This window comes from Centropristis striata, chromosome 16 (assembly GCF_030273125.1).
Source record: "Centropristis striata isolate RG_2023a ecotype Rhode Island chromosome 16, C.striata_1.0, whole genome shotgun sequence".
Lineage (NCBI taxonomy): Eukaryota > Metazoa > Chordata > Actinopteri > Perciformes > Serranidae > Centropristis > Centropristis striata.
Window position 1 is genome coordinate 16,644,220 of NC_081532.1, and position 18,238 is coordinate 16,662,457.

General features: G+C 38.1%; 1 protein-coding gene across 1 annotated transcript in view; it reads right to left on the reverse strand.

The window, feature by feature from the left end:
- sntg2 (syntrophin, gamma 2) overlaps positions 1 to 18,238 on the reverse strand; it is a 122,270-nt gene that overhangs the window by 1,860 nt on the left and 102,172 nt on the right. The window contains exons 15-16 of the mRNA XM_059353095.1: positions 710 to 802; positions 126 to 236 (exon numbers count right to left, since the gene is read on the reverse strand). Of these exons, the coding sequence (XP_059209078.1) occupies positions 126 to 236; positions 710 to 802 (204 nt within the window). The remainder of the gene's footprint in view (positions 1 to 125; positions 237 to 709; positions 803 to 18,238) is intronic.

Sequence of the window (18,238 nt, forward strand, 5' to 3'; positions counted from 1 at the left end):
TGAAGCACATGTATCTTAGCTCTCATCAGTAAGCATTAACTGGTGTAAAATAAACTTTTAGCTGTTACTACTTTTCAGCAGCTTATTGTGTAACTTTAATTTTGATGTTTAAAAAAAACTATTACCTTCATCTCTATTTGGTTGCTTTCAGCATTCTTGAAAAGGAGTTTTACCCTGGTTTTCCCGTCATCAGAGGAGCCTTTAAGTTGAGAGAACTTATATCGCCACAGTGCGGTCTACAAGGGAGAGAGGGGATTATAAAACACAGACAGTCAGGGATTTTAATACTGTAATGAACACATTTAAATAGCATTTCTGACTACAGAGACCTGCATGATCAAGACCTGACATTTCAATGTGCAGTAGTGCTTTGAAGAAATGCGTAATTTCTTACAGAAGAACGTTACTACTTTGTATATGAGTGATGTCATATTATTGCAGTGATTCCACATAAAATTAACCCATTCAAAACCAAGCAAGGCTGACAATATAATCTCAAAATGGACCTTTAATAACCATTTTTTGAGAATATTGGGCAACATTTGTGACATTTGAGAGACTCTCTATATTAGTTTGTGGGTAGTAGGACAAGTACACAGTGTAAACAATACATAAAATAAAGATGTCAAACTGTGGTCCCGAGAGCTATTAAGGGGAAGCACAGCACAGAACCAGGATGTCAACAATAATAAAGTTGGTTATACTTCACCTTTGAAGTGCCTTCTGAGCAGGTGAAGCCTGATCCAAAATCTATGGTGAAGCACAGCACATTTCCCTGGCAGCTGCACATGTAGCTTTTGGACTGTGGAGAGAGAATTGATATCCATTAACATTTGGATTTTCATATTTCTGTCATGACATACTCCACAAATAGTACATTTATCTGTATGAGCCTCCAAGACAACAGCCATACATAAAGACCATAAAATGAATACTTATAAGCCAGGTTGTTGTGTAAATAAATTATACCTTAATTTTCTTCCCCATTTGTGGCAGGGAATGTAGCCCACTATTACCAGGGGGTGAATACATAATTTACTTGGGATTCATAGTACATCTCAGCCTTAGCCCTCTTTAGCTGTCGTCTTTAATAACACAGAAAATAGACTTTTCTCCCTGCAACTCTTTGACTTGTCATAGCAAGACGCTCTTTGTATTATTATTATTATTATTATTAAGAATGGTTCCATTATATTAGGTGTGTCAGCGAGCAAAGCCAGAGAGGTTAGCCCTGCAGGTATGAGTGCTGCATCACTGCAGTGCCCGCCAACTGGCACACCTAGGGTTTGTCTGTTGCAGTTTCCAAACACAACAATCAAAGTCACTTTGCCCCAGTTAAAATATATATAATAAGCTTATCAGATTAGTGAGCTTTGGTCTATGCAGCTAATGGGCATACTGCATTATTTGTAACCAGACAAAACAAAATTAGACGCAGCATTCGGAACTTCCGCCAACACCGATTACAGTGTCAGACAGCCATCACACAGTAATGTCTGTAACACAGCTAAATAAAAAGATGAGAGAATATACAGGCAGAGGCCAGGGTCTCTGTGGAAGTGCCTTAAACCTGCATTCTTCCTAATGGCCATCAGGGGGTGACTACTCTACTTCAAAAAGAAGTCTATGAGATTCCACATTAAGAAGTGGAGCTGCAAGGTCCATTGTTTATTCTGTGGCCTGTATCTTATGTTAATTTAAGTTGACACTAATGCATAGCCATGCATCCATATCGTTGCCAAGGTTTTTAGAGTGAAGCAAAGCGAGTAAAACAACACAATGATGGGCGATATCCAAAAGACATTCCATCTATGTAAATACACTTGACAGCAGCATTGGCGCTGATTAGTCTATCATTAGTCTCCCCACAGTGTTCATTGGATTGATTTGTTTTTAACAGAGAACCAGCTGATTCATGTCATGTCATGATGCCAGACAAAGCAGTCAACTTAATGGAGTGGCCGAGTTAAGTGGTCTGGACCAAGTGGCAACTTCTGAAACTCAAAATAAAGCCAGTAAGTCGTGCCAGAAACTGCACTTCCTTTAATGGCAACCTGAGGTTGTCTTCCAAAGAGAGTCAATCCCCATGAACCCCACTTTTAAATATAAATAAACATGTTTTCAAAAGGATTTTTGGTCTCTATTGCTAAATCCCCCCTTCATGACAACTGTGTAGTGGGTTAAATTCAATAAAACTTACCCATTTAAATTATATTAAGGCTTGAATTGGTTAGTTTTTGTAATTAATTGGAATCATTATGGTTTAAGTGTCAGGCAGGAGCTGTTACGACTGGCTAGCTGCTCCATTCAGCCTGTCAAGTCAAATTGTTGTCTCTTATTTGGAATTTTGTTTTTGCTCTGGAAATGCTGATTTGAAATAATAAAAAAGTGTTCAACAATAACGTTAACTCCGTACATCTCGTACATTCTCAGGTACAGTTGTTCTTGGCACCACTGAGAGTAAATACACCCAAAGGCAAAAGGAAACCAAAGTGTGCTGAAGCTGTCAGAAGCACAGCTATAAATCATTACATCATTTGGAACCCACAACAAGTGTTATTTGAAAATGGTTACATTATCTATATTGTATTCTATTTGGAATATGTGTACATCAAAAAGGAGCAGTAATGTGTAAGGGTTCTTGTTAAAGTGCCAGTCTGACACGTTAGGCTTGGAGGATCTGATAACAGGAGCAAATCTGATATTTCTTTGTCCTGCATGAGCTGTTGGCAAAAGCAGCATCCTGTGCAGCATCCTGATAATGTCAAGACTCATGACAGACGAAATCCATTTTGGATGCTATAAATCTTTTTAAACATTTATTTTGCTGCTGCAACACAAACAAGCATGTGTCTCACAATTCTTTTCACGGGTCTTTTGAAAGCACTGATGTGTACACGTTCTATTCTCTGTGGAGCAATATATCCCTCTAAAGGCTTTTCTTGCCACATGACTTCGTTTTTGTGTCGTCCACTCGGTTGGAATACCAAGAAGTGTATTCTGATTTTCTGTTTGTGTTATATATGTCTTTTATTTCCAAGTCTTCTTTTTTCTTTCACTTGAGAACACAGCAGGGACATGGTGATTTCAATTATAGAGTGCAGTGTGCAGTGAATATGGCATGGGACTGTACAGTCCTTTCACTGAAAGTGTTTTCTGCTCGCAGCCCTCAAACCCCCCTGTCTTTAGTGGTGTCGTGAATTCAGCCGTGACGGGGATAAGAAACAGTGGCAGGCCAGCCGCTAAGTTCTTCCTGCCACCACATGTAAGACTGTGTTGTGACATTTTCAGCGGTGGCTACACTCCACTAATTGGAAGGGATTTTTCCGGGGGAGAATTAGCAACATGAAATAAAATGTTTTTTAAGAAAATCTCCTTAGCCAAGTCTGACAGATGTAAGGGGCATGTGTGGGGAATAAAATAAAGCAGGAGGAGAGGTGGATGGGAAAAAGAAAACACTTAAAGTGCACCTGTCTTTTCATTAATTGTTCACAAAGAATGAGGAAAGATAAAAGGTACGGAGACGCCCATAGCTGCATCTTTTGAAATTGGTCACAAAGGAAGCTGCTAAACACACATTTATAAACAGCAGCCCACGCTGTGTGAATAAAGCACCAAATCTTACAAGGTATAAATTAAGCTGAAAGGTGCGAGGTGTGGTCAGAAGCACGCTCTGTCGCACCTGTAAGTATACCCAGCGGTGACACCCTGTTCACATCAGTGTGGACAAGGGTTATCGCTTTCCATCGCTAAAATTAGCTTTGTTAAAGGGATAAAACTGGTTGGGCAACTGCAATGTTGCTGCATAGAAGTGAGGTGAACTATAAAATGCCTCGTCATGATCAAGAAATCATCTTTAATGTCTTGGCAACAACAGTATCACTTAAGTCTTAAGACATTCCAGGGTAATAGCTTCTTCTGTGCCACGTGCGACACCTGCTGACAATGTGCATTATAACCGTTATTCTATTTTAGCTGCTGTTTATGTTGCTGGTTTATTACCCTCTTGTTTTTGTTGTGTTTCTTGAGGATTTGAAGTCAGCATTCGGACATTAGGGCAGGGCAATATGGCCTATAAATATGATTGCAATGTTATAATATTGTAATGTTATAATGTTATAAGATTGCAACGTTATAATATTTAGTCTAAAATAGACAAATCTTTGAATAGAATTGATAAATACTTTTAAATACACTTATAACAAAATCAATTTGGAAATGTTTATTCACTGAAAACAAAATATAAAAGCTGAAAGAAGACGACAACATTGTAGTTACTGCACTCTGGTTTTGCATTGCTGTAAAATGATCTAATAGTAATGCAAAACCAGTTGGTGCAGTAACTACATTTTTGGGGTTAATGGTCAAATAAATCGTCATGATTTTTGAGCATAAAAATTACATCATCAACTCATGTAGAAATAAGTGTCATATCACTTATCTACCAACAACCCATTAGGCTGGCCAGTTAAAAAACGTTAAAGCAGTTTTTCTCAGTTTCACCCCTTGCATAGTTACTGCAGTTAGGCTTTGTAGGCAGAATATACCTATGTCTTTTGAAATCTCCTCCAAAGCATTTCATGCATGTAATCACACCAGTATGATCATTCTATTAACCCCTTCATTACTGGATTCTGTTGGAACAATTCTAGATGCGCATGCACTAAGGGGGAAGACACAACTAGGTTAAATTTAAGAAAAAAGTAGGCCTAATTATTCAATGTCCTCTAGGCAGATAGCACAACTGGTGACTCGAGCAAGACCAGAGGTGGGGGGCTGTGTATTTATATGAACCAGGCTTAGGCCATGGACACGGTTACAATCACTAGTAGCCATGTGTAAACTCGCCTTGGCACTACGTCAAACACATTTGCCCAGGAGAGTGTTCTAGATGGGCACGGGAGTGTGTATGCTGGGTTATTTTGAAAAGAACAGACAATTCTGTCTCTCGTTCTCTCTCTGAATGTGCCAATAGTCTGTGTCCTATGCAGAACTCAACTGGCAACCTAACAAAGTGCAATATTTACTGTCCTTTTAGCATTTTTTGGTCTCCACTGACTCATAAGTGAAATATCTGTCTCTTAAGCAATAAAAAGCTTCACCATATTCACCAGTAAGTCGCTAATTATGTCTGTCTGCTTTTGTGTGCTGGACAGGTACCAATGGTAAGTTTATCAGAGCTATTGTGCTGAATACAGCTGCATGCTGGTGCTCACTTGAAAACCTCCTCGTGTCATCATCATGGTCAATAACAATACTCTTTTGTTACGCGCTGGCACATAAAGGATAACTCCATCTCGTCCTGTGTTTCTTCAACCATTATGAGAAGAGTGGGACTGAACCAAATCAGTAGAGCTGTGGCCCGTAAAACCAGAACAATGATCTGAAAAACTCTAAATCTGTAAAGGGGAACTGCAGTGTAGAGCGATAATTCTGCTTTGGTTTATCAGTCCAATCTTCCCATTTCACGGTAGTCATTTTATTCATTGTTATTGCAAAACTTACTTATGGCCACTTTCATTTTGTTAACATTTTCTGTAGAATAGTTAAAAAGTACATCTTAATTAAGTTCAGAGTGTTCTCTTGGTTATTTCAAAGATAAAAGAAGTGGGCCTTTGGCCAGAAGACCCCAAAATTGGATTATGACACAGCTAGACTACTTGATGTGAGCTAAAAGTCCCCATCAATGCCAAGTTGGGTTTCATCATCTCCAAAAAAAGAAAATAAATAGGGCAAATTAGAAGGAAAACGCAGGCAGGACAGTTTTGTCAGTTTTACCCCCTACTTCCACCTCCTCAGCAATGTTTATGTAATGCTTGCATCCAGTCAATTTAAAGGTTATCTTAGTTTGGACTGTGCTCTGTGTTCCTCACAAGCCACAGGAGGCTTGCATAATTGGCTGGAGAACATAGAATCACAAGCAAATCGAAATGCTTCATCACTTTCATTGGTTTCCCAAAGGATAGTGTCCCACATTTGCATCATTACAAACTGGAAAAAATGCTACATTATCATATTTCATACTTTTATACTGATATGGGAAAAACTGCCCATGCAGATATGACTAAGTAAGAAGTGTAGTCACTTATAGAGTACAAAGTTATTAAACACCATTTTTATTATCCATGTGGGCAAATCATGAATATTAAAATGAAGTATTTAAAAACAGTCAAATACAGACAAAAGTCAGATTTTGCACATTAACCCCAGATGACGTTCTTCTTTCAGAGGCTGTTGTGGATTTTAACCATACAGTCTATGGTTTTAATGCAATAGTGAAGAAAATATATGAAAGTAGACACTTAATTCATCCTTGATATCTTGTCTGGAAGAAGGCGAAAAAAATGCTCACAGTCAGGCAAAATTCTAGCAAATGAAAAACTGACACGGCCATTTTCAAAGGCTGACCTTAAGATATTTGAATGGAAAAGTGTTTACATGGGAAACAAGGAATCCCTCTTTAACAGACATGCAACACTTTATGATAATACAATCCAGTTTGGGGCAAAAAACACATTTTTTTTTCATGTAGATTAATGTGTTACTTTGACATACTGTTTGTATTGAAATATTTCTACTTAGAATTTAAACAATTCTAAGGCGATATACAGTCTTGAAATTGCATAAATTGGGTATGACTTGAAAGTGGGGACTAGAGTCTGAGCTCAATTATATTTAATGTGTGATGATGATAGTCCCCATAGAAGCCATTTCATTGAAGTGACACCATTTTTGTAAACTTGACCTCACATCCTACATTTCTGTTTTTTTGGGATATTCAACAAATATCATAACACTGACCTTTTCAAGAACATGTTGTCATATTTGAGGTTGTTTGCACGGTCTAAGTAGCCACTACAAAAAAATATTTTATGGCGCCAAAAAGAAAATCGCACAATCGGTTTTAAGTTAAGCATAGGATGCATGGCTACATATAAATAGGAGTATTAGTGGACATTTTATTTCATTAGCCATGTAAACAGCTTCTCTATCTTTTCTTTTTCAGAATAAGGGCAAAACAGATTATTTTGTGCAAGTTGACGTCACTGTGTTGCTGAGACTGGATTTCAAACTGTCCTTAATGTCACTTTCAACTCGACAGTTGACATTGATGTCTCATCCGGAGTGGATTCAGCCCCATTAGCTGGCTAAGAGCTAACTGTGACTGCAGCATCAAACACTCCTGCATATTATCATTCCCCTTTGAAGCTAATGTTGTGGTGTGCAGAGGAGTTCTGCATTGGGACTTGGGATATTGTTACAGCAAAAGACAACGAGGATAATGTGCTCATTCCTCATCCATCCGGCCGCTTGTTTTTGCCTCTCTGCTGGAAAAACACACAAGCAGTCACTGTATACGTATGTCCACACCTTTGCTGTTGACAGCAAGTGATGCATATTACACACAACCAGTTCACTTTTTTTAACTGACTTTTCTCTTTTGCTCAGGAGGTGATCCTTCATCCAGGACTCTTATCTTGGCGAGTGCTTTGCTCTTGTGCCTCTTTATCATTCGACTGTACTGGTCCTATATATCATGTGGCACAAGGTGCACAAAGGAGACAAAACCTGGGCAATGTAATTAATTTTCAGCTTCTTAGGGATCCACTGCCAATTTAACAATCTAATCTTAACAATACTGAACATAATAACTTTCACCTGTCATTAAAATGCCACATTCATGACAATAAACTACACTGCATTATTTCATGACATCAATCTTCGCTTACCTCACAACTCCAGCAAATGACAATGAAAGTATAAGATTTAATCATAAAGCCCCCCCAAATGGATTACCAGATTTTTCTTTTCTACAACTATGAAAACATCTGCCAATATGACTCAAACAACTATTGACAACCAAAAACACAACAAGAAAATAAACACCAAAACCAAAGACAAAAAAAGACAACAAAAAAATATGCCAAAAAAACAACAGAGCTCCAGAGGACCAACAACTGAAAACCAAAACATGATAGGGAAAGACAGCTAGCATCAATTTTGCAGGTTTCACCAAAAAACAATATTGGACTCTAGCCATACAAACAGTGGACAACTTCAAATAAATTCCATCAAGAAATCTGACAATACAGTTGCATGAGCAAATGGTGGGGTGGCTCCCCCTCATAGTAAATAGTTTCTAAGGCCAGTAAAATAGGTATTTTCTGGTACACAGGAGCAGCTGGGATAAATTATTCATAAGTAAATGAGTTATAGTTATGGGCATGGTCATAGAAAATATATCTAACAACAAGCAGGACTCCTAGAACAATTATTGGAATATAATTTACCATTTGCTAGAAACTTTGGTGACACCTGTCACAATAACTACATTTTGTTAAACGAAATACAATACAAGATAAACAATTATACTTTCATGGGGACTATCCCATGCCTATCCTGAGCAAGGTACCAAACCACAAAAATGCTCAGGGTTCTATGCTGTAGCAACCAATCATTATAAGATCTCTCCACACTGGTTCAAATATCCCCAAGGTGTATAATAAATTATGTTAACATATGTTATTATTATGTAACATAACTCTTCCAAAAACATGATTATCCTTATTATTTACAAAAATATGTATAAGAGTAGATGTCACCCTTGCTGCTCACTACTCACTGTTATATTACTTGACACAGCTACACAATGGTGTAGTGGTTTAGCATTGTGGCCTCACAACAAGAGGGTCACAGGTTTGGAGTTTGCATGGTCTCCCCATGTCAGTGTGGGTTCCTTCCGGCTTCCTCCCACAGTCCAAAGACATGAATCTTAGGCTAAACTGACTCTAAATTGCCATAGGAGTGAATGAGATCGTGAATGGTTGTCTGTCTCTATGTGTGAGCCCTGTGATAGTCTGGCGACCTGTCAATGGTGCCCAATGTCACACTGCAAAAAAGGTGTGTCTAAAAACAAGATAAAAACACAAAATCTCAGGGAAATGATCTTGCTGCATGGACAGATCATTTCACTAGATTTAACAATCTTAATTTAAGAAGTCTTGTCAAGTGAAATTATCCATGCAGCAAGATAATTTCCCTCAGATTAAGGGTTTTCATCTTGATCTTTATCTTGTTATTTTGTTATCACCCCTTTTTTGCAGTGCAGCTGGGATAGGCTCCAGTTCAGGTAAGCAGTTAAGGATAATCAATGAATGACTTATTGTTAGTCGCTTTGGACAAAAGCGTCTGCTAAATGACATGTAATGTAATGTAATGTAATGTAATATATCTTGACTGCTGTATTGAATTAATGCACAATGGCACTATTTAAAAAAGTCTATATTACTGAAATGTAACTGACAACAGCAGCACCTTTGAACATACAGTACTGAGCAAAACCTTTAGGCAGGTGAGAAAACATGCTGTAAAGCAATAATTCTTTCAAAAATAGCAATTTTAATAGTTTATTTTTATCAATTAACAAAATGTAAAATGAGTTAACAGAAGAAAAATCTACATCAAATAAATAGTTGGTGTGATCATTTGCCTTCAAACCAGGATCTTACTTCCAGGCAATTTTACACTCCTGCCAAAGACTTTTGCACAGTATTGTACAATGTACAGAAAAAAAAAATAATATACATGCATATTGTGAATATAAAATATGTGATGTGAGATAATTCTTATACACATTACCTGCATATGGATTTATTAGAGCATTATGTAATGTCTCTCACTCATAAAAAAACAGAAGTTACAGCTTTAAAGAAGCCAGCCTGTCCTCCTTTTGTGCTTGGTTTGTTAGCAGTTCATTTTTGCCATGCAGTGCTCTGGGAAATTACAGTACACAGTGCTTGGATAGAGCAGTGCCCACAGAGCGTTGCATAAGGTAAATACAAGCGGCTCAGATTTTCTAACTGTAGCTTCTCAGTCAACACATGAATTAAATATTTTGCTCAGTGATTCACCTTGTTTCAATGACAGCGTGCAACCACAGCATGTTGGTGGTCACAGGTGGAGTGTTTCGAGTCAACATTATTTCCACTCATTCCAATCATGCACATGCAAACGACTAGAGACGGTACACTTGTTAATTAAATATTGATAGTGTTGAGTTAGAGCAGTAGTAGTTATGAGCTGGGAAATTATTTGCTCTTCTTGCTGAATGCAAGGCACCAATGATTTCATTCCTATTATTATCCTTTCTCTATGACTCATTACAGCACATTTGGGTCGTCTAATGTAATGGCCATTACACCGGCTCTTCTTAAACCCCATTTGGGACTGTCTCATCCAAAGCATTGGAGACGGGTCAGAGTGCTTCCCTTTGAGAAGCTTACTGTAGAGAAAACGGCTATGATCTGCTCAGGGATGGGGATATTACCAGACACAAATTTGCCGAACCACCCAGTGTGTTCTCATCTATTAAGCCTTTTTCTCTTGAAAAATTCACAATTTTAAAATATGTCGGATAAAACATGCATCTCGACTTTATATGGATTGTCCAAGTAACCCCCGTCACAGATCAAGCACACACATAAGGACATATTACCACAAAGCAGCTAATAACAACCCTAAATACCCTGCTGCTTTCTGTTGAAATCATCACAATATTAATTTTCCAAGCTGGCATCCCTGTCCTTTTGATATTTTCTGCCATGTTTGACATTTCTCACTGGACTCCCAGTAGAATCTGAGAGTAAACCTAACAACTCCACCAATATCCTCCTCACTAAATTTCACATTCACCTGATTCTGATGGGCCAAGCTGGAATGGTTTTTGGCTGATGTAGGGAAACACTCAACTGCAATTCTTGGCGACACACGTACTGTATAAAAGAAGTGGACATAGCCATCTTGATGTTACCCATTGGTTCGTGGATTGCCATTTTGAAGTCTTGAGTTTGGCATCTTGGTTTTTTGGAACCAGAAGTGACGAAAGGGTGGAGCTGAGTGCATCTGTAATTCAACTTAACTGTGATATTTCATAGGATGCTAATTTTGGCTAATGAAAAACAGGTTTAACACAAAATGTATTTACAGGGTAGAACTCCAAAGAATGTTTTTTAGTCCAGCTGAAAACGGAACAAGACATTTCACAGACACAGCCTTTAAGCACAAGGTAGCCATGCCTTAAGCCCTACTCAGCTTTTATTGTCTATTTTAGGCCCCGTTTACACGAGGATGCTTGCGGGTAAAAACGACAAAATATTTTATCGGAAGTGCCTTTCGTTTAGACGGTGACGGCATTTTTGGGGCTTAAAAACGCAAAAATCTGAAACCACCTTCCAAAGTGGAAAAGTTAAATACGCTCCGCCATAGCGTTTTCGTCTACACTGCCAAGACGCAAAACTCTGCTCACATCTGCTCACGTCACGTATGTGTTTACGTCACATACATGCTCCAGTACAGGAAAATAAACAAACGTGGGATTATTTCCATGCGTCGGACCTTCAAGCTGCTCTGGCAGCTCTAATAAACTTACAGGAGTCTTTCCACCAAATGTACAGGATATGTACAGATAGTATTAGTGAACAGAGAAGGATCTGTAATTACCTCTATCACATTTTGGATGCAGCAATTCGTCGGAGGCGAGCCAGACGGCTGTGAACGAGACCTGGGAGATCTAGTGGATGGTGGATAACTTTGTGGAAGGAGTAGCTGATGAAAATGTGTGCCGTGAAAACTGCATGCCCAAAGATGCTCTTATCGCTTTAAGTGATGCCGCCTGGCATGCATACAATCGAATTTCACACACTTTTGCGTCACCGTATGCACGCAGATTTCCTCCCGAAAACGCTCGTCTAAACGAGGAATAAAAAGTGAAGACGCAACGCCACTTTTGCGTCTTCTGTTCAGACCGTCCTCGTGTAAACGTAGCCTTAGTCAAAATGGGTAATGGTATTGAAGAAGCAACAAGTCCTCCAACATAAACGGCAGAAGAGGTTGTGTTTGTCAGTACCACAAATTACAGCACGTAGGCACGTATACATACATATTAATGTATCGCGGCGCGGCTCGCAGTACAACGGCACAATCTAAATATAGCATACACGTACGTTCTGCGGTTGTAAAAAAGAGGCTGCAGTTTCTGTAGATTTATGTTGTAAAACCACTGACCTTAGGTTTAGGGCAAAAAACTTCTGGTAAGGCGTTATAAAGACAGTTTCAACAGTAAATAAATGTACGTATATGCCGGAAATTAAGTAGAATACAAGGGTCACATGACTGCCGCAATTTACGTAAAATGGTAAATGGACTGCACTTATATAGCACTTTGATCCAAAGCATTTTACACTACAGACTACGCTCATTGGTGCCACCTACCACCATTGTGAATTCATTTGTACAATGATGAACGCAGCATCGGGAGTCATTTGGGCTTCAGTATCTTGCCCGAGGATACTTTGACATGTAGGCTGCCATGGTCAGGGATTGAAACACTGAGCTTCCGACTCAACCAACTGAGCATTTTATTTCCGTAAAAACGTAAGTTACTTTCAAAAATGTGAACGTAACTTAAGTTAAAAATGGTTTACTTTTGTTTTCACACGGGACGCGAACCCCAATCTCCCGGGTGAAATTCCGTTGCTTGTTTGACCCATTTACCACCTCAACCTCCGCCCCTTTATACTTTGCTTGGCTGTCAATCACTACTACGTCAGCAACATGGCGGCGGCCGCATTACATCGGACGGTGAAATTTGTAAATATAGCTCGTTTTTCGCTGCCTGTACCGTGACCTATATTGACGATTTTGACAGGAGGACAGGCTGTGAAGAAGACTTGAAACTAGCGACTGAGACCATAAACTCATTCAGGAGTAGGAACAGAATGTCTCACCCTGCTCTCTTTTTTTTGACAACTACACTGGAGTGGTTGGCATCATTAACAACATGTTCCAGAAACTCCTTGGCTAAAGTCAGGCACATGATTTGACCACAATTGGTTAGAAAGAAACATCAACAAAGATGGGCTAGAAGAGCTTGACACATCCATACAAGACAGCAGAGGCAAACATAGTGTAGGAGATATTAATCATTTAATCTACATGGATTTGGTTTTACTTTGCCTTATATTAAGCATGCATGTCACCTCTATATTTCAGAATTTCTTTAAGCTGTAGGAATTAGCATGTGTAGAATTAACTGGCGAAGTAATTAAGACCAGTAGAATTATGACTCTAAACTCTCAGTGACCACATGAGCCCTCCGAACAGAAAGAGATTATGCATGGCTCCTAAGACTTTGTGATTGACTGGTTTTGCTTAACAGCCAGACTGCCGTGCCAGAGTTAACCATGCTGCTTGCTGGTATAATACTTACTTATGCTATACCAAAGGACAACTGGTGAAGTAAGAAGCAATTTAATTATATCTGGTTCCCATGATGACCCGGAAAAGATTTCATTCTGCTCCTGATTCAAATATCTTTTGACAGGTGCTCTGCTTTGTAATATTTATAAATGTCCCTATTTAAGGGTCCCGAGCACCAGAGCCCTCAGGCTTCATAGCATTTTTTAGCCCTTTTTCTTTGCTTGGCCGCACGTGAGGGGTAAAAGGGTGAGAATGAGGTGAAACTATAAAGGCACCGCTGGCCATTGCATGAAGAGTCTGACCTGACATGTGGCATACTTTCTTAATTCCTGAATACAATGTGTGATCATGGCAATGTGGACGCTTCAAAAGATAATTCCAGAAATTAATTCCAGTCGTGCTCTGAGCAAGGAACCTCAAGCCTGTGCTTTTGATCGAGCTTACCTATAGTAGTTGATTCGTTTAAAAAAAATAAGACTCTCCCAATGTCAAGCAGCCAAGTCTCTTTTTACTCACAAGAGACAGAATCGTCTTTGCATTGGCTTGATGCCCCAAATAAACCCATACAGGGGCAGCAGACTTGAGTGCCAAACAACAAACTAACAAGCTAATATCAGACAAAGCAGGTAAAGAAAGACAAATTTAATAAAATGTTACCCAACAGCAGCAAAAGGATTAAAAAAACAAAAACAAACAGAAGATATCAGAGACCCTTCCGCACACCATCAACGTTTTTACAAATGAATGACACTTCCAAAGAAATAAATTAGACTTTTAAAAAACAAGAAACCCTTTATCAAATAACTGCCACATTTGTTCTGCCTCAAGTAAAGGTAAGTCATTTCACACTGTAAAAAGAAGTGAAATGAGTCCTATGTGGTCACATAACCCTCACCATCATGTCTTACCACGTCTGGTGGAAGGTGGGGTGTGCTCACACCATATATATATATATATATATATATTGCAAAATTATGCAGAACACAGCAGACTGTGGTTATTTTGCACACTTTTTCAGGTGTGTATAAAAGCTTGTCACCTGCCAAAAGCACTATAACGATACTGAGTGACCTGTTGGATATCAGCCACCTTCTGCTGGGTCTGAGGGTTTGTAAGTGTTGTTAAAAGCCACATTAATAGTGGGTTGTCTCAATCGCCTAAATTACAAATTGGATTTATGTTGAATGTTAGTAATGCGGACTAATGCAGAGTCTGTGTGTGCATACAAGCATATTTTGTCATCATTTAGGCTAGATCTAATCATCTCTAATAAGCACAAGAATTCAAGATTATTAAATGAATATTTTTGATTTCACCTAGAGACTCCATTTAAACTTTAAACAGTAGACACAAGTCTTGTGTATCGGTGTATTAATCCACTTTTCGGTCATATAGTTTTTTATCAATCCCTGTTCAATGACCATGATCATTTTTGGAGAAATTCTGAGATTATAATGGGTGTGTATTGCACGGAATGTTCGTGTCACAGTGTGTGACATCATCACCAGAGTGTAGAGGGAGAGAAAACATTGTCAAAAAATACATTTGAAAATTGTGCTCCAGGCCGCAAATTCCACTCTACAGCAATAATTTATACATAGAAACGTAGGAAAATTTGTCTTCTCATTCACAATCCTCTGGTAAACCTGTCAGAGTTATAGTTTGGGCATAGGACGCACAGATGCGCCACCAACACGCACCAAAAGCCTAATTGGCTCCCATATTAAAAACGCAGGAAGATTTCTGAAAAAGGGAGATGGAACAGTTTTTTTTAGATGTTTCAACAAAACAAACATATGTAGACGTTCAGGAAGAACTCAGAGGCCAGAAATTCCAGTCTGTCCACCTCTGTTATGGAACATTCGGCAGGTGGTGGCAGTTAATTCTGTTAATTGCTCTGCTCTGATTGCCTTTGATCTTTGATGTGATTACAGTTACAGATACACACACACACGCGCGCACGTAAGCGTGCACACTCCTCACACATGCATACACATGCTTCAAACACACACACACACACACACACACACACACACACACACACACACACTTAAAGGTTAAAGGGGATAGTTTGAAATCTCTGAAGAATCTCATCATAGTGTACACACACTGGCAGTAGCCCCCGTGGCCCTTTCAGAATTTCCCCAGAGGAAATTTTCTAGTTTTGTATATAAGACACAATGGGGAGAAGGAGGGCTTACAAATTGGGAGAAACAAGCAGGCGCAAGGTGTGCTCTATGTAATATTTTGAGCTATAATGCCCCTGTCTGATTACAGATTGACATTCTCTTTGTGGAAAACTAGATTTCTTTCCACATCTTCTTTGATGGTCCAGGGCACTCTTACATTTTCATCTATCCGGGGGCAGTGGTAGCCTAAAGGTTAGAGTGCTGGTGACCAAAGGGTCGCTGGTTCAATCTGCAGACCAGCAGGATAAATCTGGGCGAGGAAAGGGAAGAGCAGCTCCCCTCCCTGGGCCTTTAACTCCCAGCTGGTCAAGCTAGCATATAAGACTGAGGTTGTACTGGACACCTGAATGTGATCAGGGTGTTCCTGTAAAAGAGATTGCTGTTCTCAGTGAAACTCAGCTGAATTATTAAAGTACAAAAGCACTGGTGAAAGCCAGAGAAGTTGTTAAATTGCTTGTTCGCACAATTTCAAATCAAATCTGTGTGGGAACGATTCATGCAGAGGCCCAATGGTTCTCAGTTAAGTAATACTGCTCAGATGGAAAAATAAATAGTTTTAAAAAAGCATCTAAAAGTGCTGTTGAAGGCATATATGTCGAGTTGTGTCTTGGACATTTTGCCCTTGAGAGGTGTCTGTTCTTGATATCTTGCATTTTATGTGACAAACGCAAACAAACAGAGCTTTATATTATTGTTAAGTGTAAGATAAGGCTCTCCCTATGGAAAATGAATAACTGGCCTTGTTTCTGTTTACACCATGTTCTATTCCTCGGGTGAATGTGTGGGGAATGTTTTCATAGCGCTTTCCTTGAAAAGTATTTTTCTGTAATATTTAATAGGCTTCTAGTTCTGTGCAAGGTGTCATGCATAATAGCTGTGAAAGGAAAGTCTGGATGGACCACAGAGTGCAGGACGCTGTGCACTATTGGATTTAAATAATGCAATGCTTTATACTTTTGAATCTTTGTTTGCAGTGTTGAAAATGTGAAATTTGTGAATGGCAGAGAGGAGGAAGAGAAAACAAGAAGTTGGAGTAAAATAATAATAATAGCATAGTTGGTCAATCATGTCATTTTATTGTGAAATGTTGCCCGTCCTAAATATATAATTTTCTGTTAATTTATATTTATATTCTTCCTTTATCTATTTATTTATTTGTATGACACATATTTTTTTCTATATGTAGTATTTTGTATTATTAATATTATTTATCTTGTTGTTGATGTCTTGGTTGTAATATTAGTTTGTGTGTCTTGTTTTGTTTGTATCTATTATGCAGTTGCAAGTAGTGCTTTCTTTATTGCTCTATAAAAAGTTCATTGCAAATATTAATATAATTTTCATAGATCAAAAGTGTGTTTTGTTTGTTCTAATGAGCCATATCTTATCTTTGTGAGCATTTTGTTTAGCAGATTGCCCTCAGACTACATAATAAATTGAACTAAACAGCTCGATTAGTCTGTGAGGTTGTCTTTATGTTAGGGAAGTTTTCTGTATTCACTGTGAATAATGGAGCTGGAACTTGCTGACTCATCACCACAAATATTTACAGTCATAAATACAAAGTGGCGTAATTATGTTGAAAGAAGGGAGGTAAATCTATTTATCTGCTTTTGTGTGATATGACCAACATGACAATGTGAGAGGTATAGAAACTGTGTAATGAGGTATGTAATTGTAAATGTTGTTGACTATGTAATTTGGAGTCGCACTTAATGACCCTAGTGTTAAAAATAATTAAAGATGTTTTTGTGTTTTAGAAAAAAATAAAAAAGGTCGGTTAAATTGCTTTTAGTGTTATGATTATTATGTGCCTCTTCACTATAAATGAGTGTCTTTAGAGCATTGTTGTCCAATACACATAAAGGGCCAGAATACTATATTTTTTAACAAGTATCACCATGTTGGTTGTAAGACTCAGTTAAATATGTCTTTATTATCCATTATTTTCTCTACTGGCATGAAAATGAGAAAACATAATTATTTTAGAATTCTTTCAAAAGCTTGTTTAAAACTAAAATAATTTAGTTTAATTATTGTTTTTCATTTGGCAAATAAACTGAATTCACCTTTTATACCCAAATGTGAGCCAGCTCACTGGGCTTCCCTGAGAAGTCAGAAATGAATCAACATAAAATTCACCCACTAAAACTCATTTTTATATTCAGGAATGCAAGTATAATTTGACAACTTAATTAAAAAATAATAATGTGCGTTTTTTGTAAAACAGTTAATTTGGAAATTCATGGCTAACAATAATTATATTTTTGCATTAATATCATTTCGGGTAAAGAGCTTCGACATACTGCTGTATTAACCATTAAAGAAATATGAAAAATTATTATGCTGTTAATTTAGGACAGCTGTGGCACAAACCAGTGGTCTGATAAATGTGTAAAGCACTGTATGCAAGTAAAAATATAAGCATAAATATAAACTTTACTGATTAGAAATTAAGAAAAATATTAACTAGAGTTTGAGAAAATATTATTCATGAGAACCATCTAACCTTCAAAAGGAGCTGAAATATTTTGTAATGGCTGGTTGCTTGGTTAGTTATCCCAATATTTCCTTTCTTTCATCAAACATTCTATTATTCTCTATTAAGTTAACTGTAACAAAAAAAACAACTTCATCCCATGATATTTTCAAACCTGCACTTTTTAGCCCAATCCAACTCTGGTTAATTTTCTCCTTTGGGATTTGTTTGGGCAGGTAGTTGCACTTGGGTGTGTGGACCAAAACAACTGCACCATGATCCTTTGAGGAGGTGGTCTTGGACTGGTCCAAAA